General features: G+C 37.7%; 1 protein-coding gene across 1 annotated transcript in view; it reads right to left on the reverse strand.

Annotated features, from left to right (window-relative positions):
- The window catches only part of FGF22 (fibroblast growth factor 22), a 61,517-nt gene extending 41,959 nt beyond the window's left edge, over positions 1-19,558 (reverse strand). Inside the window, exons 1-2 of the mRNA XM_053700032.1 lie at positions 19,297-19,558; positions 11,719-11,738 (exon numbers count right to left, since the gene is read on the reverse strand). Of these exons, the coding sequence (XP_053556007.1) occupies positions 11,719-11,738; positions 19,297-19,558 (282 nt within the window). The remainder of the gene's footprint in view (positions 1-11,718; positions 11,739-19,296) is intronic.
- Between the last annotated feature and the right edge of the window lie 3,755 nt (positions 19,559-23,313).

Genomic DNA, 23,313 nt, shown 5'->3' on the forward strand with positions numbered 1-23,313 from the left:
ATCTGATACCTAGGCGGTTGTAAAGTATCTATTCACATGAATATAACCAGAAGTATGAAATTAGTTAGCATATAACTCATTAAAATGAATAAACTTCTTAACTAAGGTTATATGTTTTGTGTTTTTAAAGGAGATGTTGTGGAAAATTATTATTAATGCTGTTATTGGAAACATGTGTCTGAACTGAGGTCCCATATTTTTGGTAAATAACTCCTTAAAAGGTCATACAAGTCAATAGTATGCTGTGCTTGTACAGCCCTAGCATATTTGTAAACATATTTTACAGTTTAAATCAAGTTCAAAAACACAAAAGCAAACTATAGGCAAAAAAATAAAAATAAATACTGCCCTTCTTATCAACCTCTGCCTTCCACAGTCTCTCTCAAGACTTGTACAATAAAAACTGCCTCAACAGCGGCACAGGTCTCTTTAGGGAGTATATTTTCCACCCTCAGTTTTCAAAGGGCAACTTCCCGTTTTATCACTCCTGGTTTCTTTCATGTAATTAGCAAGAGTCCATGAGCTAGTGACGTATGGGATATACATTCCTACCAGGAGGGGCAAAGTTTCCCAAACCTCAAAATGCCTATAAATACACCCCTCACCACACCCACAAATCAGTTTTACAAACTTTGCCTCCTATGGAGGTGGTGAAGTAAGTTTGTGCTAGATTCTACGTTGATATGCGCTCCGCAGCAGGTTGGAGCCCGGTTTTTCTCTCAGCGTGCAGTAAATGTCAGAGGGATGTGAGGAGAGTATTGCCTATTTGAATGCAGTGATCTCCTTCTACGGGGTCTATTTCATAGGTTCTCTGTTATCGGTCGTAGAGATTCATCTCTTACCTCCCTTTTCAGATCGACGATATACTCTTATATATACCATTTCCTCTACTGATTCTCGTTTCAGTACTGGTTTGGCTTTCTACTACATGTAGATGAGTGTCCTGGGGTAAGTAAGTCTTATTTTCTGTGACACTCTAAGCTATGGTTGGGCACTTTTTATATAAAGTTCTAAATATATGTATTCAAACATTTATTTGCATTGACTCAGGATGTTCAACATTCCTTATTTCAGACAGTCAGTTTCATATTTGGGATAATGCATATGAATAATTCATTTTTTTCTTACCTTAAAAATTTGACTTTCCCTGTGGGCTGTTAGGCTCGCGGGGGCTGAAAATGCTTCATTTTATTGCGTCATTCTTGGCGCTGACTTTTTTGGCGCAAAAATTATTTTCTGTTTCCGGCGTCATACATGTCGCCGGAAGTTGCGTCATTTTTTACGTTCTTTTGCGCCAAAAGTGTCGGCGTTCCGGATGTGGCGTCATTTTTGGCGCCAAAAGCATTTAGGCGCCAAATAATGTGGGCGTCTTTTTTGGCGCGAAAAAATATGGGCGTCACTTTTGTCTCCACATTATTTAAGTCTCATTGATTTTTTGCTTCTGGTTGCTAGAAGCTTATTCACTGGCATTTTTTTCCCATTCCTGAAACTGTCATTTAAGGAATTTGATCAATTTTGCTTTATATGTTGTTTTTTCTATTACATATTGCAAGATGTCCCACGTTGAAGCTGAGTCAGAAGATACTTCTGGAATATCCCTGCCTGGGGCTGGAGCTACCAAAGCTAAGTGTATCTACTGTAAATTTATGGTATCTGTTCCTCCAGCTGTTGTTTGTACTGTTTTGTCATGACAAACTGTTTATGCAGATAATATTTCCTTTAAGTACTGTTACATTACCTGTTGCTGTTCTGTCAACATCTAATACTCAGAGTGTTCCTGATAACATAAGAGATTTTGTTTTTAAATCCATTAAGAAGGCTATGTCTGTTATTCCTCCTTCTAGTAAATGTAAAAAGTCTTTTAAAACTTCTCATTTTTCAGATGAATTTTTAAATGAACATCATCATTCTGATTCTGATAATGGTTCTTCTGGTTCAGAGGATTCTGTCTCAGAGGTTGATGCTGATAAATCTTCATATTTATTTAAAATGAAATTTATTCGTTCTTTACTTAAAGAAGTCCTAATTGCATTAGAAATTGAGGATTCTGGTCCTCTTGATACTAAATCTAAACGTTTAGATAAGGTTTTTAAATCTCCTGTAGTTATTCCAGAAGATTTTCCTGTCCCTAGTGCTATTTCTGAAGTAATTTCCAGGGATTGGAATAATTTGGGTAATTCATTTACTCCTTCTAAACGTTTTAAGCAATTATATCCTGTGCCATCTGACAGATTAGAGTTTTGGGACAAAATCCCTAAAGTTGATGGGGCTGTCTCTACTCTTGTTAAGCGTACTATTCCTACGGCAGATGGTACTTCCTTAAGGATCCTTTAGATAGGAAAATTGAATCCTTTCTAAGAAAAGCTTACTTGTGTTCAGGTAATCTTCTTAGACCTGCTATATCTTTAGCAGATGTTGCTGCAGCTTCATCTTTTGGTTAGAAGCTTTAGCGCAACAAGTAACAGATCATAATTCTCATAGCATTTTTATTCTTCAACATGCTAATAATTTTATTTGTAATGCCATCTTTGATATCATTAGAGTTGATGTCAGGTATATGTCTCTAGCTATTTTAGCTAGAAGAGCTTTATGGCTTAAGACTTGGAATGCTGTTATGTCTTCTAAGTCTACTTTTCTTTCTAGGGTCTTCTAAGTCTCCCTTTCTTTCCAGGGTAATGATCGTTTTCATTCCTTTTGTCACAACAAGGAACAAAAACCTGATCCTTCATCCTCAGGAGCGGTATCAGTTTGGAAACCATCTCCAGTCTGGAATAAATCCAAGCCTTTTAGAAAATCAAAGCCAGCTCCACATGAAGGTGCGGCCCTCATTCCAGCTTAGCTGGTAGGGGGCAGATTACGTTTTTTCTAAGAAATTTGGATCAATTCCGTTCACAATCTTTGGATTCAGAACATTGTTTCAGAAGGGTACAGAATTGGCTTCAAGATAAGGCCTCCTGCAAAGAGATTTTTTTCTTTCCCGTGTCCCAGTAAACCCAGCGAAGGCTCAAGCATTTCTGAAATGTGTTTCAGATCTAGAGTTGACTGGAGTAATTTTGCCAGTTCCAGTTCTGGAACAGGGACTGGGGTTTTATTCAAATCTCTTCATTGTACCAAAGAAGGAAAATTCCTTCAGACCAGTTCTGGATCTAAAAATATTGAATCGTTATGTAAGGATACCAACATTAAAAATGGTAACTGTAAGGACTATCCTGCCTTTTGTTCAACAAGGGCATTATATGTCTACTATAGATTTACAGGATGCATATCTGCATATTCCGATTCATCCAGATCACTATCAGTTTCTGAGATTCTCTTTCCTAGATAAGCATTACCAGTTTGTGGCTCTGCCGTTTGGCCTAGCTACAGCTCCAATAATTTTTTACGAAGGTTCTCGGTGCCCTTCTGTCTGTAATCAAAGAACAGGGTATTGTGGTATTCCTTATTTGGACGATATCTTGGTACTTGCTCAGTCTTCATATTTAGCAGAATCTCATTCGAATCGACTTGTGTTGTTTCTTCAACATCATGGTTGGAGGATCAATTTACCAAAAAGTTAATTGATTCCTCAGACTTAGGTAACCTTTTTAGGTTTTCAGATAGATTCAGTATCCATGACTCCATCTTTGATAGACATGAGATATCTAAAGTTGATATCAGCTTGTCGAAACCTTCAGTCACAATCTTTCCCTTCGGTAGCCTTATGCATGGAAATTCTAGGTCTTATGACTGCGGCATCGGACGCGATCCCCTTTGCTCGTTTTCACATGCGGCCTCTTCAGCTCTGTATGCTGAACCAGTGGTGCAGGGATTACACAAAGATATCTCAATTAATATCTTTAAAACCGATTGTACGACACTCTCTGACGTGGTGGACAGATCACCATCGTTTAGTTCAGGGGGCTTCTTTTGTTCTTCTGACCTGGACTGTAATTTCAACAGATGCAAGTCTTACAGGTTGGGGAGCTGTGTGGGGGTCTCTGACAGCACAAGGGGTTTGGGAATCTCAGGAGGTGAGATTACCGATCAATATTTTGGAACTCCGTGCAATTTTCAGAGCTCTTCAGTCTTGGCCTCTTCTGAAGAGAGAATCGTTCATTTGTTTTCAGACAGACAATGTCACAACTGTGGCATACATCAATCATCAAGGAGGGACTCACAGTCATCTGGCTATGAAAGAAGTATCTTGAATTCTGGTTTGGGCGGAATCCAGCTCCTGTCTAATCTCTGCGGTTCATATTCCAGGAATAGACAATTGGGAAGCGGATTATCTCAGTCGCCAAACGTTGCATCCGGGCGAATGGTCTCTTCACCCAGAGGTATTTCTTCAGATTGTTCAAATGTGGGAACTTCCAGAAATAGATCTGATGGCTTCTCATCTAAACAAGAAACTTCCCAGGTATCTGTCCAGATCCCGGGATCCTCAGGCGGAGGCAGTGGATGCATTATCACTTCCTTGGAAGTATCATCCTGCCTATATCTTTCCGCCTCTAGTTCTTCTTCCAAGAGTAATCTCCAAGATTCTGAAGGAATGCTCGTTTGTTCTGCTGGTGGCTCCAGCATGGCCTCACAGGTTTTGGTATGCGGATCTTGTCCGGATGGCCTCTTGCCAACCGTGGACTCTTCCGTTAAGACCAGACCTTCTGTCGCAAGGTCCTTTTTTCCATCAGGATCTCAAATCCTTAAATTTAAAGGTATGGAGATTGAACGCTTGATTCTTGGTCAAAGAGGTTTCTCTGACTCTGTGATTAATACTATGTTACAGGCTCGTAAATCTGTATCTAGAGAGATATATTATAGAGTCTGGAAGACTTATATTTCTTGGTGTCTTTCTCATCATTTTTCCTGGCATTCTTTTAGAATTCTGAGAATTTTACAGTTTCTTCAGGATGGTTTAGATAAAGGTTTGTCCACAAGTTCCTTGAAAGGTCAAATCTCTGCTCTTTCTGTTCTTTTTCACAGAAAGATTGCTAATCTTCCTGATATTCATTGTTTTGTACAAGCCTTGGTTCGTATTAAACCTGTCATTAAGTCAATTTCTCCTCCTTGGAGTTTGAATTTGGTTCTGGGGGCTCTTCAAGCTCCTCCGTTTGAACCTATGCATTCATTGGACATTAAATTACTTTCTTGGAAAGTTTTGTTCCTTTTGGCCATCTCTTCTGCCAAAAGAGTCTCTGAATTGTCTGCTCTTTCTTGTGAGTCTCCTTTTCTGATTTTTCATCAGGATAAGGCAGTGTTGCGAACTTCTTTTGAATTTTTACCTAAGGTTGTGAATTCCAACAACATTAGTAGAGAAATTGTAGTTCCTTCATTATGCCCTAATCCTAAGAATTCTAAGGAGAAATCATTGCATTCTTTGGATGTTGTTAGAGCTTTGAAATATTATGTTGAAGCTACTAAGACTTTCCGAAAGACTTCTAGTCTATTTGTCATCTTTTCCGGTTCTAGAAAAGGCCAGAAAGCTTCTGCCATTTCTTTGGCATCTTGGTTGAAATCTTTAATTCATCATGCCTATGTTGAGTCGGGTATAACTCCGCCTCAGAGGATTACAGCTCATTCTACTAGCTCAGTTTCTACTTCCTGGGCGTTTAGGAATGAAGCTTCGGTTGATCAAATTTGCAAAGCGGCAACTTGGTCTTCTTTGCATACTTTTACTAAATTCTACCATTTTGATGTGTTTTCTTCTTCTGAAGCAGTTTTTGGTAGAAAAGTACTTCAGGCAGCTGTTTCAGTTTGAATCTTCTGCTTATGTTTTCATTTAAACTTTATTTTGGGTGTGGATTATTTTCAGCAGGAATTGGCTGTCTTTATTTTATCCCTCCCTCTCTAGTGACTCTTGCGTGGAAAGATCCACATCTTGGGTAGTCATTATCCCATACGTCACTAGCTCATGGACTCTTGCTAATTACATGAAAGAAAACATAATTTATGTAAGAACTTACCTGATAAATTCATTTCTTTCATATTAGCAAGAGTCCATGAGGCCCACCCTTTTTTGTGGTGGTTATGATTTTTTTGTATAAAGCACAATTATTCCAATTCCTTAATTTTATAATTTCGCACTTTTTTCTTATCACCCCACTTCTTGGCTATTCGTTAAACTGATTTGTGGGTGTGGTGAGGGGTGTATTTATAGGCATTTTGAGGTTTGGGAAACTTTGCCCCTCCTGGTAGGAATGTATATCCCATACGTCACTAGCTCATGGACTCTTGCTAATATGAAAGAAATGAATTTATCAGGTAAGTTCTTACATAAATTATGTTATTTATTTAAAATGGAATTTATTCGTTCTTTACTTAAAGAAGTACTAATTGCTTTAGAAATAGAGGATTCTGGTCCTCTTGATACTAATTCTAAACGTTTAGATAAGGTATTTAAATCTCCTGTGGTTATTCCAGAAGTTTTTCCTGTTCCTAATGCTATTTCTGCAGTAATTTCCAAAGAATGGGATAAATTGGGTAATTCATTTACTCCTTCTAAACGTTTTAAGCAATTATATCCTGTGCCGTCTGACAGATTAGAATTTTGGGACAAAATCCCTAAAGTTGATGGGGCTATTTCTACCCTTGCTAAACGTACTACTATTCCTACGTCAGATGGTACTTCGTTTAAGGATCCTTTAGATAGGAAAATTGAATCCTTTCTAAGAAAAGCTTATCTGTGTTCAGGTAATCTTCTTAGACCTGCTATATCATTGGCTGATGTTGCTGCAGCTTCAACTTTTTGGTTGGAAACTTTAGCGCAACAAGTAACAGATCATGATTCTCATGATATTATTATTCTTCTTCTTCAGCATGCTAATAATTTTATCTGTGATGCCATTTTTGATATTATCAGAGTTGATGTCAGGTTTATGTCTCTAGCTATTTTAGCTAGAAGAGCTTTATGGCTTAAGACTTGGAATGCTGATATGGCTTCTAAATCAACTCTACTTTCCATTTCTTTCCAGGGTAACAAATTATTTGGTTCTCAGTTGGATTCTATTATCTCAACTGTTACTGGTGGGAAAGGAACTTTTTTACCACAGGATAAAAAATCTAAGGGTAAAAACAGGGCTAATAATCGTTTTCGTTCCTTTCGTTTCAACAAAGAACAAAAGCCTAATCTTTCATCCTCAGGAGCAGTTTCAGTTTGGAAACCATCTCCGGTCTGGAATAAATCCAAGCCTACTAGAAAGGCAAAGCCTGCTTCTAAGTCCACATGAAGGTGCGGCCCTCATTCCAGCTCAGCTGGTAGGGGGCAGGTTACGTTTTTTCAAAGAAATTTGGATCAATTCTGTTCACAATCTTTGGATTCAGAACATTGTTTCAGAAGGGTACAGAATTGGTTTCAAGATGAGACCTCCTGCAAAGAGATTTTTTCTTTCCCGTGTCCCAGTAAATCCAGTGAAAGCTCAAGCATTTCTGAATTGTGTTTCAGATCTAGAGTTGGCTGGAGTAATTATGCCAGTTCCAGTTCCGGAACAGGGGATGGGGTTTTATTCAAATCTCTTCATTGTACCAAAGAAGGAGAATTCCTTCAGACCAGTTCTGGATCTAAAAATATTGAATCGTTATGTAAGGATACCAACGTTCAAGATGGTAACTGTAAGGACTATCTTGCCTTTTGTTCAGCAAGGGCATTATATGTCCACAATAGATTTACAGGATGCATATCTGCATATTCCGATTCAACCAGATCATTATCAGTTCCTGAGATTCTCTTTTCTGGACAAGCATTACCAGTTTGTGGCTCTGCCGTTTGGCCTAGCTACAGCTCCAAGAATTTTTACAAAGGTTCTCGGTGCCCTTCTGTCTGTAATCAGAGAACAGGGTATTGTGGTATTTCCTTATTTGGACGATATCTTGGTACTTGCTCAGTCTTTACATTTAGCAGAATTTCATACGAATCGACTTGTGTTGTTTCTTCAAGATCATGGTTGGAGGATCAATTTACCAAAAAGTTCATTGATTCCTCAGACAAGGGTAACTTTTCTGGGTTTCCAGATAGATTCAGTGTCCATGACTCTGTCTTTAACAGACAAGAGACGTCTAAAATTGATTTCAGCTTGTCGAAACCTTCAGTCACAATCATTCCCTTCGGTAGCCTTATGCATGGAAATTCTAGGTCTTATGACTGCTGCATCGGACGCGATCCCCTTTGCTCGTTTTCACATGCGACCTCTTCAGCTCTGTATGCTGAATCAATGGTGCAAGGATTACACAAAGATATCTCAATTAATATCTTTAAAACCGATTGTTCGACACTCTCTAACGTGGTGGACAGATCACCATCGTTTAATTCAGGGGGCTTCTTTTGTGCTTCCGACCTGGACTGTAATTTCAACAGATGCAAGTCTCACAGGTTGGGGAGCTGTGTGGGGATCTCTGACGGCACAAGGAGTTTGGGAATCTCAGGAGGTGAGATTACCGATTAATATTTTGGAACTCCGTGCAATTTTCAGAGCTCTTCAGTTTTGGCCTCTTCTGAAGAGAGAATCGTTCATTTGTTTTCAGACAGACAATGTCACAACTGTGGCATACATCAATCATCAAGGAGGGACTCACAGTCCTCTGGCTATGAAAGAAGTATCTCGAATTTTGGTTTGGGCGGAATCCAGCTCCTGTCTAATCTCTGCGGTTCATATCCCAGGTATAGACAATTGGGAAGCGGATTATCTCAGTCGCCAAACGTTGCATCCGGGCGAATGGTCTCTTCACCCAGAGGTATTTCTTCAGATTGTTCAAATGTGGGAACTTCCAGAAATAGATCTGATGGCGTCTCATCTAAACAAGAAACTTCCCAGGTATCTGTCCAGATCCCGGGATCCTCAGGCGGAGGCAGTGGATGCATTATCACTTCCTTGGAAGTATCATCCTGCTTATATCTTTCCGCCTCTAGTTCTTCTTCCAAGAGTAATCTCCAAGATTCTGAAGGAATGCTCGTTTGTTCTGCTGGTAGCTCCGGCATGGCCTCACAGGTTTTGGTATGCGGATCTTGTCCGGATGGCCTCTTGCCAACCGTGGACTCTTCCGTTAAGACCAGACCTTCTGTCACAAGGTCCTTTTTTCCATCAGGATCTGAAATCCTTAAATTTAAAGGTATGGAGATTGAACGCTTGATTCTTGGTCAAAGAGGTTTCTCTGACTCTGTGATTAATACTATGTTACAGGCTCGTAAATCTGTATCTAGAGAGATATATTATAGAGTCTGGAAGACTTATATTTCTTGGTGTCTTTCTCATCATTTTTTTTTGACATTCTTTTAGAATACCGAGAATTTTACAGTTTCTTCAGGATGGTTTAGATAAGGGTTTGTCCGCAAGTTCCTTGAAAGGTCAAATCTCTGCTCTTTCTGTTCTTTTTCACAGAAAGATTGCTATTCTTCCTGATATTCATTGTTTTGTACAAGCTTTGGTTCGTATAAAACCTGTCATTAAGTCATTTTCTCCTCCTTGGAGTTTGAATTTGGTTCTGGGAGCTCTTCAAGCTCCTCCGTTTGAACCTATGCATTCATTGGACATTAAATTACTTTCTTGGAAAGTTTTGTTCCTTTTGGCCATCTCTTCTGCCAGAAGAGTTTCTGAATTATCTGCTCTTTCTTGTGAGTCTCCTTTTCTGATTTTTCATCAGGATAAGGCGGTGTTGCGAACTTCTTTTGAATTTTTACCTAAAGTTGTGAATTCCAACAACATTAGTAGAGAAATTGTGGTTCCTTCATTATGTCCTAATCCTAAGAATTCTAAGGAGAAATCGTTGCATTCTTTGGATGTTGTTAGAGCTTTGAAATATTATGTTGAAGCTACTAAGTCTTTCCGTAAGACTTCTAGTCTATTTGTTATTTTTTCCGGTGCTAGAAAAGGCCAGAAAGCTTCTGCCATTTCTTTGGCATCTTGGTTGAAATCTTTAATTCATCTTGCCTATGTTGAGTCGGGTAAAACTCCGCCTCAGAGGATTACAGCTCATTCTACTAGGTCAGTTTCTACTTCCTGGGCGTTTAGGAATGAAGCTTCGGTTGATCAGATTTGCAAAGCAGCAACTTGGTCCTCTTTGCATACTTTTACTAAATTCTACCATTTTGATGTATTTTCTTCTTCTGAAGCAGTTTTTGGTAGAAAAGTACTTCAGGCAGCGGTTTCAGTTTGAATCTTCTGCTTATGTTTTTCATTAAACTTTATTTTGGGTGTGGATTATTTTCAGCAGGAATTGGCTGTCTTTATTTTATCCCTCCCTCTCTAGTGACTCTTGTGTGGAAAGATCCACATCTTGGGTAATCATTATCCCATACGTCACTAGCTCATGGACTCTTGCTAATTACATGAAAGAAAACATAATTTATGTAAGAACTTACCTGATAAATTCATTTCTTTCATATTAGCAAGAGTCCATGAGGCCCGCCCTTTTTTTGTGGTGGTTATGATTTTGTATAAAGCACAATTATTCCAATTCCTTATTTTATATGCTTTCGCACTTTTTTATCACCCCACTTCTTGGCTATTCGTTAAACTGAATTGTGGGTGTGGTGAGGGGTGTATTTATAGGCATTTTGAGGTTTGGGAAACTTTGCCCCTCCTGGTAGGAATGTATATCCCATACGTCACTAGCTCATGGACTCTTGCTAATATGAAAGAAATGAATTTATCAGGTAAGTTCTTACATAAATTATGTTATTTGTTTCCCTAGGGAACAGGAAACAATATGGTGTAGTACATAGAAAAAGAGAAAGGACACTAATGGAAAATACTCATAAGCAGTCCAGGTGTCCAAAAAATCATACAATTTATTCCATGTAAAAACAGATATAGATACAGCATCAGTTCCAATTAAAAAGCTCAAAAGGCTCAACGCGTTTCGGCAACCAAAATGCCTCTCTCAAGAGCCAGTACAAATTTCATGAAAGCCCCCTTTTTTCCTATGATGTTTGGCTAGCATACATATTTATATTAGGAATTTATTGGGATAATGTTATTGCCTTGTTACCAAAGAGTTTCCTTTTAACCACTAGATGGAACTGTACTTCTTATTATTATGTATATTACAATAATTAGAAATGAACCAACAAAATGTGATAAATGTATTTGAATGTGGTTTTGAACTTGTCAATTAATGGGATAATTAACACCTTGTAGTTAACAAGATTCTTCTATAGTTTCTCAATAAATTAACATAGGTTTAGATTCAAAGTGGAGCTCCAAAATATTAGTTCTATTGACCTAACACAGCTCTAATTTAATTAATTACTCTTTATCTTTATTTGAGTTCAAAGTAAAATGTTAGCATTTGGGCGAAAGCTTCAGGCATACTAATATCTAGAGGTCAGATACTGTATATGTATAAACCACATATACATGTGGCAGAACTCAGTTAATATATATAAAGCACACAAAACTTTTGAAAAAAATGTAATGAGTGCTCAAAACGTCTTCTTTTTTCATCCAGTAAAGGAAAATCAATTTCAATTTACTAATGCAAAGTTTATAGTCCCTGCACACAACAATGTTAAGTAGATGCAATTTATTGAAGAAGCACAAGTACCAAGTCTCAAGAAAAGTATTGCCATACCAGCAATTACAATGAAGAGATGTGCATTCATTTTCGGAAGAATGCACATTTTTCACTAAAATCTAATTTAAAACGAAACGAAGATCCAAAAGAATGCACCAACGAAAATGAAAAAAAATACTGACGAAAAATCATCAATATTTGTTTCCTTCATTTTTTTTTTAACCGCTTAATACTTACCTTAACCTGCTCTCTGTGCTCTGAAGAGCACATAAAAGAGACAGTCAACACAATTTTTTTTATTGTTTAAATAGATAGATAACACCTTTACTACCCATTCCCCAGCTTTGCACAACCAACATTGTTATATTAATATACTTTATAACCTTTAAACCTCTTAATTTGACAGACAGCCTCTTATAACATGTTTTTTTTAATTAGCTTTTCACAACAAAGTGCTAGTTCATGTGAGCCATATAGATAACGTGCTCACACCCGTGGGTTGTGAATGGCACTACACTAATTGGCTTAAATGCAATTCAATAGAAAATAAATTAAAGTCATGTGATCAGGGGACTGTCAGAAGAGGATTACATGCAAGGTAATCAAAGAGGTAAAAAGTGTATTAATATAACCATGTTTTCTGTGCAAAACTGGGGAATGGGTAATAAATGGATTATCTTTTTAAACAATACATTTTTTTTTAGTTAACTGTCCCTTTTAGGTAAGTATTGTAGCTACAGGTGAACTTTTCACCTGTAGCTTTAAAACATATACATTTGTATTTATTTTGTTATTGAGGTTTTAGAAAGACATAATAAATAAAACAAAGCCGACATAGCATAAAGGTGTTCAAAATAGCCAGGCACAATTACCCAATTCCAAGTAACATAACAAATAAGGGGACTACAGAGATTATCCCGGAATCAAATAACCAAATTCAAAATAACAATGGACGACCTTAAAGGGACAGTTTACACCAGAATTTTTATTGTTTAAAAAGATAGATAATTCCTTTATTACCTATTCTCCAGTTTTGCATAACCAACACGGTTATATTAATATACTTTTTACCTCTGTGATTACCTTGTATCTAAGGCTCAGTAGACTGCCCCCTTATGTCAGTTCTTTTGACAGACTTGCATTTTAGCCAATCAGTGCTGACTCCTTTGTAACTCCACGTGCATGAGCACAATGTTATCTGTATAGCCCACATGAACTAATGCCCTCTAGTTGTGAAAAACTGTCAAAATGAATTCATATAAGAGACAGCCTTCAAGGGCTAAGTAATTTGCTTATGAGCCTACCTAGGTTTAGCTTTCAACTAAGAATATCAAGAGAATAAAGAAAATTTAATGCTACAAATAAATTTGGAAAGTTGTTTAAAATTGCATGTCCTATCTGAATCATGAATGTTTAATTTTGACTAGACTGTCCCTTTAACATATGAAACCTCTGTTTTGTAAAAAATACTCTTTACTTAGGAATGGGTTACATTAAGTAAAGCAAAACAGTGTACTCTGTAAGGAGGACTAGTGTGGTCTCAGGTGTAAAAGGAGGTGAGTACGGCTACAACGCTTCATGTTAGGAAAATCCTAGTAAGATATGATGAAAATATATCTAATATATGTGTCATAATCTAATCGAATGGATCCGTGGGATAATGAGACACATAATAGTACTATAGGAAAAGAAAATAACGAGTCTCAGGATCCATTGAATCATGTCTTATATGGTGCTTAGAGTTGTTAAAGTAGAGAAAGAAGATTCCAGATTTGGAAGAAAGAGGAGAGGGAGAGAAGAGTAAAAAAAAAATAACACACACATATATATATATATATATATATATATATATATATATATATATATATATATATATATACAGTGGGGGAAAAAAAGTATTTAGTCAGCCACCAATTGTGCAAGTTCTCCCACTTAAGAAGATGAGAGAGGCCTGTAATTTTCATCATAGGTATACCTCAACTATGAGAGACAAAATGTGGAAACAAATCCAGACAATCACATTGTCTGATTTGAAAAGAATTTATTTGCAAATTATGGTGGAAAATAAGTATTTAGTCAATATCAAAAGTTCATTTCAATACTTTGTTATATATCCTTTGTTGGCAATGACAGAGGTCAAACGTTTTCTGAAAGTCTTAACAAGGTTGTCACGCACTGTTGCTGGTATGTTGGCCCATTCCTGCACGCAGATCTCCTCTAGAGCAGTGATGTTTTGGGGCTGTCGCTGGGCAACACAGACTTTCAACTCCCTCCAAAGGTTTTCTATGGGGTTGAGATCTGGAGACTGTCACAAAAGGCCACTCCAGGACCTTGAAATGCTTCTTACGAAGCCACTCCTTCGTTGCCCAGGCAGTGTGTTTGGGATCATTGTCATGCTGAAAGACCCAGCCACATTTAATCTTCAATGCCCTTGCTGATGGAAGGAGGTTTGCACTGAAAATCTCACAATACATGGCCCCATTCATTCTTTCATGTACACGGATCAGTCGTCCTGTTCCCTTTGCAGAGAAACAATCCCAAAGCATGATGTTGCCACCCCAATGCTTCACAGTAGGTATGGTGTTCTCTCTCCTCCAAACACGACAAGTTGTGTTTCTACCAAACAGTTTTTCTTTGGTTTCATCTGACCATATGACATTTTCCCAATCCGCTTCTGGATCATCCAAATGCTCTCTAGCATACTTCAGACGGGCCCGGACATGTACTGGCTAAAGCAGGTAGACACGTCTGGCACTGCAGGATCTGAGTCCCTGGCGGCGTAGTGTGTTACTGATGGTAGCCCTTGTTACGTTGGTCCCAGCTCTCTGCAGGTCATTCACTAGGTCCCCCCGTGTGGTTCTGGGATGTTTGCTCACCGTTCTTGTGATCATTTTGACCCCACGGGGTGAGATCTTGCGTGGAACCCCAGATCGAGGCAGATTATCAGTGGTCTTGTATGTCTTCCATTTTCTAATTATTGCTCCCACAGTTGATTTCTTCACACCAAGCTGCTTGCCTATTGCAGATTCAGTCTTCCCAGCCTGGTGCAGGTCTACAATTTTGTTTCTGGTGTCCTTCGACAGCTCTTTGGTCTTCACCATAGTGGAGTTTGGAGTGTGACTGTTTGAGGTTGTGGACAGGTGTCTTTTATACTGATAACAAGTTCAAACAGGTGCCATTAATACAGGTAATGAGTGGAGGACAGAGGAGCCTCTTAAAGAAGAAGATACAGGTCTGTGAAAGCCAGAAATCTTGCTTGTTTGTAGGTGAGCAAATACTTATTTTCCACCATAATTTGCAAATAAATTCTTTCCAAATCAGAAAATGTGATTGTCTGGATTTGTTTCCACATTTTGTCTCTCATAGTTGAGGTATACCTATGATGAAAATTACAGGCCTCTCTCATCTTCTTAAGTGGGAGAACTTGCACAATTGGTGGATGACTAAATACTTTTTTTCTCCACTGTATATATATATATATATATATATATATAGTCAATTCTAGTAAAGGACTGCACTCGCTGGATTTTGGATATAAATACTTTTTATTGTGGTAACGTTTCGGAGTCCTCAGACCCCTTCCTCAGACCAGAACAAACATACAAGTGAACACGGTGCAATATAAAGGTATTAAGCCCCACCCATCAAACATTTAGTGCAAAATTGCGCTAAAACTAGGTTGCCATGGCAACAACCCCCATTATATTATATATTATCTCAGAACCAATTAATTTGTATAATCAAGCATATCTAGATACCTATTCTGGAATACATATATACATATAGGAAAACATTCAATCAAGTGTAACTGTGGCCATATCATAAGCCAATAGATCAGCGCAAGAAACCAAGAAATGAAACCTATGTGCAGTAAATACATCACCATCTATCTATCTATCTATCTATCTATCTATCTATCTATCTATCTATATACCCATCCTCACACATACATATCAGTCGTAATAATCAATAAATCAGAACATCCTAATGAACATTTCCAGAATAAAGATGTTAATACCATATTCAAATACATAGATCGCCAGATGCAAGTAAAATAACAGCACCGTGGTATAGTCCCAAAACAGATAATTCATCACGCAGAACATTCGTTTTAAGAATACCGGGGCCGCAAACTGGCTTATCTGTATGAGTATGTTACTAGGATTATGTACCTTATTACCCCAATGAGTTTGTTTATTTGTACTCACTGTTAGATATTTGTTCAGTGTCTGCTGAGTACATGTACGATCCGTGGCTAAGCAACCGTAAGAGCAATGTTTTGAAAAACAGGCCCGGAGAATTGACCTCCGATGTCTACAGTGTTCCTCCTCAGACAGCATGGCTAATTTGCATAGGAGGGTGACGTCAGCACCTTGGTGTGAACGCTGTGCGCAGCAACAGATCTAACAGGGCTGCAAGGCTATCATATGTATCCGTATTGTTAAGGGTAACAAAACAGTGTATCAAGTTTCTAGGCTAAATCCTATAAGTGAAAATGTATGTGTGAATACCATCACACAGCGTATCGAGTATGATATGTGAGTGTATACCTGGTTCTGTATGAGGCTAATACCGTCTAGTATCAGGTGTTTAATACTAATGCCACTACTTTGTGAATCACGTTTTATAAGCCATAAGAAGTAACATACTGTGTGTTAAATTTATCATACAGTCCATGTATCATGGCCCATGAGTCATCTGGCTCCCCAAAACCAATATTCAATGTATTCAATGCTCCCACAGTTCTATGTATATGAAGCCTGTATCCAAGTAAATATACCTCTGAGTCATATGGTCATTGTGCACATTTGAATATAACCATATACGCTTTAAATATTGACAACTCTTAGTCGTATTACCCTCACTACAGACATGTCTAACAATAAGCGAATAGCAGTCAATTCATAACACATCCTTGTGCCTGAGTGGGGCCATACTCATAGAGTGAAACCTCAAATTATATCATTGGTTCCCTGTTATAAATGGCAATCAAGGTTAATATGGACAACAAATAAAGATTAAACATAGAAAATAGCATCTGATCATTAGTTGTACCCATACAGGAGGGGATCATCAGGAAAATTCAATAGATCATAGTTATTGGTCGTCAAAACCATTCATTCCAGAGTTTTTTTGTTTTTTTTTAAGTTTTTTTTTATTGAGGTAACATTAAACATTGATGCAGTTACATTGTATGGACATGTTATATCACATCTTGTTTATAGACAATATTACATATTATAACCGTTAATGATGACATGACCAAAAGTGGTTACTTTAACCTCCTCTTTTTTTTTTTTTTTTTTTGAATACAGAAAGAAAGAGAAAAGAAATATAGAAAGAAAAGGTTTATGGCTATTCGCTAAAGCGCAGAACCTATTCAAATAGCTCGTTCACGTTTACATCCAAGATATGTATCCCATGTCGTACATCATTTATTGTACTTGCTATATATGTACTCTTCCCAAATAAAAAGTATCTCATGAAAGAAGTCTTGTTTCATTATTTTCATATAATGGTACTCCTCCAGCTGCAGAGTTTTATGTATAGTATCTACCCATAGAGCTATAGAGGGGATTTGTTCTTGCTTCCAATGTTGTGCAATTAGTACTTTGGCACTATTAGAAATTATTTGAAATAAAGCTAGGCGTGTTGCAGGTAATTGTTTGGGAGGTTTATTTAAAAGCCACAGTAAAGGATCTAATGGGATGTTTGATCCCAGTATCTTTTCTGTATGGGTTACTACATCTCTCCAAAAGAGGGTGATTTTGCTGCAACTCCACCAAATATGTCCCATGTTCCCAACCTCTTTTTTGCATCGCCAGCATAAGTCAGATCTTTGTGGGTATAAGGTCTTTAAGCGTGCAGGAGTGTAATACCAGCGGTGCAGAATCTTAAAATTGATTTCTAATATCTTGGCCGATGTAGAAGCTTTCATAGTTCTTTTAAATATTTTACATGAATCTCTAGGGGGTATATTGATTTTAAGTTCCGTTTCCCAACGTTTCATATAGTGATATTCTGTGCCTATCGGGACCTGTTGCAGTATGTTGTAAATTATAGATAGGGAGTGTCTAGTAGGGGATTTTGAAATGCATAATTTTTCAAAGTTTGTTGGGGAACGTATCAAATTATTTTTCCCTTTATGACATTGGAGAAATGAGTGAGCTTGCAAGTAGAAGTACCAATTACGAAAAACATGCATGTTATTTTCTATGAGCTTCGATCTAGATTGCAATGACCCAGCCTCAGTGAGAGTATAAAAAGGTAAATTACTTAGCCTATCTAAAGGGTTTAGTTTATTCATTTCTAGACCTGGAAGGAATTCTGGGTTCCCTAGAAGCGGTGTTAGGGGTGAAGGCTTGGAAGAAAGTAATGGGTACACAGTCATCAGTCTATCCCACATTTTAAAAGTTTCTACAATTATATAGTTGTCCATTAACTTTGTCCTTCTTTCAGATTGCTCCGTCCAACATAAAGAGCCTAAATGATGATGGCAGCCTATTTGGTGTTCTATCTTAACCCATATTTTGTCTTTATAATTAGTGTGCCAATCTACTATTCTTTGAAGGAATATCGCCTGTCTATACTTTACCAAGTCTGGAACCCCCAATCCCCCCGATATTTTGGGAAGGCACATTAATGTTTTATTAATTCGGGGATGCTTTCTATCCCAAATATAATCATTAATAATTTTTTGTAGGGAAGGTATATAGGATGGGGGGAGGTGTATTGGAACAGTTTGAAAAAGATACAATAGTCTAGGTAAAATGTTCATGGTTATAGTCCCCATTCTCCCCAACCAGTTAAGACGTTTGGATCTCCACAAGCTTAGATCAGCTATTATATTCTTCTTGAGGGTATCATAATTAAGAGTAATTAAGTCTGAGTGATGTCGTGTCAACGATATCCCCAAATATTTAATAGCATTGGTTTGCCATTTAAATGGACAAATGTTTAGTGTTTGGTGAAGTTCTGTCTGACTTAAATTAAGGTTCATAATTTCTGACTTCGAAAAATTAATTAGAAAGTTAGATATATGTCTAAAATCATCAAACTCTCTCATTAATTCTGGGATTGACATGCTAGGGTTAGTGAGTGAGAGAAGAATGTCATCCGCGAAAAGAGATAGTTTATATACGTCTGTTTGGAGAGATATTCCTCTAATAGCATTATTTTCCCGGATTTTTATGGCTAAAATTTCGATAGCGCATGCAAACAATAGGGGCGACAGGGGGCACCCCTGTCTTGTTCCATTTTTAATATAGAAAGAATCGGAGAGAGTGCCATTTACTAGGATACGAGCGCTTGGATTATTATACAGAGCAAATATCTTTCCAAAGATACCTTCTCCAAAACCAAAACGCTCTAGAGAGTGATATAAAAACGTCCAATCTACGCGATCGAACGCTTTTTCTGCGTCCGTGGAGATCAAAACCGTTTGAGTGTTGGTATTTAATGCGTGTTGTATTAGGTGCAAGGTGCGGATCGTGTTGTCTTTTGCTTCTCTGTTCATAATAAAGCCTACTTGGTCCCCATGTATAAGATGAGGTAAAAGCGGGCATATTCTGTTAGCCAAGATTTTAGCAAATATTTTCGAATCTGTATTTAGAAGGGAGATTGTTCTGTAGTTCATAACTTGATCAGGAGGTTTCCCTGGTTTGGGAAGTAAAACTATTGTGGCCTCCAATGATTGTTTTAAAAAGGGGTTATTTTTATCTATTCCATTATAAAGGTTACATAAGTGGGGAGTCAATAGGGAGTGATATTTTTTATAATAGAGATTAGTAAAGCCATCCGGACCAGGAGCTTTACCGTTAGGTAAGTGATTAATAACATTGGTAATTTCCTCCGTTTGGATTGGTCGATCTAAGTATTCTTGTTGCTCTTTTGATAAAGAAGGGATCCCAATGCCATCCAAATATTTTGCTATTTTATGTTTAAGAGATTTATCATGTGTAGATGCTATGGGGTCAGATTCATTAAGATTATACAGTCCTTCAAAGTAGTCCCGAAACGCTTTTGCTATAGCTGTTGTACCTAAACAAGGGGAGCCTTTTGTGTTTTTAATGGACATGACAAAGGTCTTGTTAGTTCGTCTACGTAATTTTCTCGCCAAAAACCTACCACTCTTATTATCACTATCAAAATAAATTTGTTTAAGTTGAAGGGCTTTACGTTTATGAATATGCAACAATTGTGCATTCATATCTTGTCTTTTAGATTATAACTCATCGAGAATGAGATTATTCTCAGGAGTTTGTTTATGTCGGGATTCCAGAATAGTTATTTGATTTAATGTTTCTTCTAATCTAGCTCTTTTTTGTTTATTCAGCATGCTTTGGAGGCTAATACATTCACCCCGTATTACACTTTTATGAGCTTCCCAGGATATTCTGTTGTCCATGAATGGGGAGATATTAATTTCAAAGTATTCCTTAATAGATTTCCCCAGCTTCTCAGTTATCAGAGAATCATCTAGTAGTGATGGATCAAATTTCCAATTGAAGTGTTTATTTGGGATGTCGGGCCATTTTAAGTCACAACTCACGTAAGAGTGGTCTGACCACGTACAGGGTAGAATTTTACTCTGTCTGACAAATGAAAAACTAGTGACATCCATAAGTATGTAGTCTATCCTGGAAAACAGTTTATGTGGGGCTGAGTAGAAAGTGTAGTCTCTTATTAAAGGGTTGAGAGTCCTCCACACGTCATATACCGCTAAGTCTCGTAAGCATTGTTTAATTGTATTTATCCTTTTTAAGGGGATAGAGGTTGACTGAGTGGAGCAGTCTATGGATGGGTCAAGTGGTACGTTGAAGTCACCTCCTATTATTAAAGAACCTTTCATAATATCGAGGAGTGTATTAGATATGTTTTTGAAATATCGATGCTGGTTAAAGTTTGGGGCATATATACATGTCAATGTCACAATCTTTCCATATAATGTGCCTATCACTGCTAAAAATCTACCTTCTTTGTCTTTGTGGGTTGCAATCTCCTGAAAGGGGACATTATGTTTTATCAGTATCCCCACGCCATTGGTTTTAGATAGGTTGGACGAGTAAAAACTTTGACCGAACTTAAATTTAAATGTTTGAGGTTCCCTACCCCTTTTGAAGTGTGTTTCTTGTAACATCACAATGTCACTTTTTGTCTGTTTAAAGTCGTGAAGGGCAGAATTTCTCTTCAGAGGGGAATTAAGGCCTTTACAGTTAATAGATATTACCTTAATCTGGTTACTTTGTTTGTTTGTCATGTTGGGATATGGGTAAGTGGAAATGTGTTATTTTGTAAGCAAAGAGTAGTATGTCGTGGGCGAGTGTGATCATTTATGCAGGCAATTGCGCTCTCCTGAACAGCCATTATCAGAAGTAGAGAGAAAAGAAAGTAAAACGTAATCAGAGAAGAGAGGAAAATGAGCATAGGTAAATAGAGTGGAAAAGGGGTGGTGTACCGGAGACTTCCATTTAAGAGGTAATAAGAGGATTGAGGATATATTTCAAGTAAATATTATTATAAGCCTCCTAACTATTAGATACCTTAGAGATGGGAAAAGCAATTACATTTAAACAACATTTCACTCAACAAAGGGTCAACCTAGATTTTGCTTTTCAAACAATCAAAGTATATAACTTCTCTAACAGTAAATAACTTTCACAAGATATAGACAATGCAACACAGCCGAGATAGGCTAGAAGAAACCAGGCTATCCTCACATGAGTTATTTAAGTGGTAACAGTAATGTCTCTAGTCTTTTCCATAGCCTCCTATAACCACTTGTGTTTTGACTGTCTAGACCGTCACCATAGACAACATAAAGTTTAGTTGAAATAAACCTGCAAAAAAGATATTTAACATTCCTAAAAATAAATAACAAACACAGAACACAAATAATGTAGCACAGCAAGAATAAGCTTAAAGGATACTTGCTGCCCTTTCAGGGAGCTATCAAGTGAGTTCTATTCCATCTCCATACTCTCCAGAGTTTCAGGTGCCGGTTTCAGAGTTCAAATCTGGTTGTGTTATCTTCTGTTTGAAGTTTTTCTTCCGACGATGAACTGTAGCCCACTCTGGGCGCCTTTCTTTCAAACGAGAAGATCCGCCCTGTGTCTCCATTGAGTTGTTTTGGTCTGTGGGGATAGGGAATGTCAGATTGAGACCTTTAGAAAAAGAGTCCAAATCGTTCAGACTTCTATATATCCACGTTTTGCCATCCAGGAACACAATTAGACCAAATGGGTATCCCCAACGATATCTTATGTTGTTTTTCTGTAGCACAGATGTGATAAATTTAGAGTCTTTTCTTTTCTGTAATGTGAGGGGGCTCAAATCCAAATATGCTTGTAGTTCATGGTCCTGATATTTGTAGTTGGGATTGTCCCTGAAATGTTGCCAAATAGTGTCTTTATCTTTGAAATTTAGGAATTTCATAATGACGTCACAAGGTGGTGCTTGATTTGGGGGTTTCGCTCTTAGAGCTTGGTGAGCCCTCTCTAGTGGAATCATTATTGCAGGTTCTGGTGATCCTGAGAGAGAATGGAACAGAAGTTGCAGATAGTCTTCTAAATCATCTGATTCTATCGTTTCAGGGATCCCTCTAATTCTCAGATTATTCCTGCGGCCTCTATTGTCCAGATCTTCAATTTTGTCATTCAAATCCTGTATCAAGGAAGATTGTTGGTCTTGGTGTTCAGATATATCTTTGATATCTTTCATTGTTTCATCTTGCATAGTTTCTAGAGCTTCGACTCTGTAACCTATGTCTGTTATATCCTTTCGTAGTTCAGAGATCTCCGTTTTGATTAGGTTTTTCAAAGAGTCTATATCTGTTTTAGATGGGAGTTCGCACATTTTAGATAGGATTTGTGATAACTGATCCTGCTGTATTTCCGCCATAGAGTTTTCTGGTACTGTTGTTTTGACAGGTTGTTTTGTATTTGAGGGCTCCTGCCCTGGACTCTCCCTTTCTTGGGACTGGAGAAAAGTTGAGACTGATACAGGAGTAGTATTATGAGGTTTAAGAGACTTTTCAGGCTTTGTTTGTCTTCTTGATGTCATTCTTGTGTTTATAAGAGATTGAAACAGTTAGAAATTGTAATTCCCTTTTTGAGGCACTAGATGGGGCTCTTGCTATGATAATGAAGCCTTACAAGCAGAAGCTAGGCTGCACAGTAGAAATAACAATATTATGTGTTCATAACATTATACTGTTTTTATTTTGTCTCCTTTTTATTATTGCATTAAAGTTCCCCTCAGGTTTTTAAGATGTGACAGTGTCATTTATTTCAGAGTAAAAATGTGCAAGGTGATGTTTACATTATCTTCTGTAATTTTATTCCACTTTTTAATTAGCAACATTAAGCAGATCTATAATAACTTTGAGACTGTTAAAAGATAGTTGTCCCCACAATACAGTTGCTTAATTTAAGCATTCACTTCATGTTTTAGTCAGTGTAGGGGATTGGTGAGGTAAAGCTTTATTGTAGCTTATTATCCCCTGAGGCTGCACTGCACTAGATATATCATGAGCAGCTGCGCAGTGCCCGATGTGGGCTACAATTGTATTTAATATGGGCTTGCCCTATTCTGACTATATATGTCTGGGGTCAGATCATATATTTAAAGGCATGGGTGTGAGGTGCATTTAACTTTTATTTGTCTGCACCTGATGCTGGGCGTAGATGCGGCGTTCCGGCTGCCTCATGGAGCAGGCTATTCAAGATGGCGGCGGCTGATCTGTTTGTGCAGCTTGCGCACCGGACTCCTCCTGAAATATAGCGATCAGAGACCTTGTAGATCGCTTGATGGTAACCGCTGCAGTCCTTGAGC

This window comes from Bombina bombina, chromosome 2, assembly GCF_027579735.1.
Source record: "Bombina bombina isolate aBomBom1 chromosome 2, aBomBom1.pri, whole genome shotgun sequence".
NCBI classification, from domain to species: domain Eukaryota; kingdom Metazoa; phylum Chordata; class Amphibia; order Anura; family Bombinatoridae; genus Bombina; species Bombina bombina.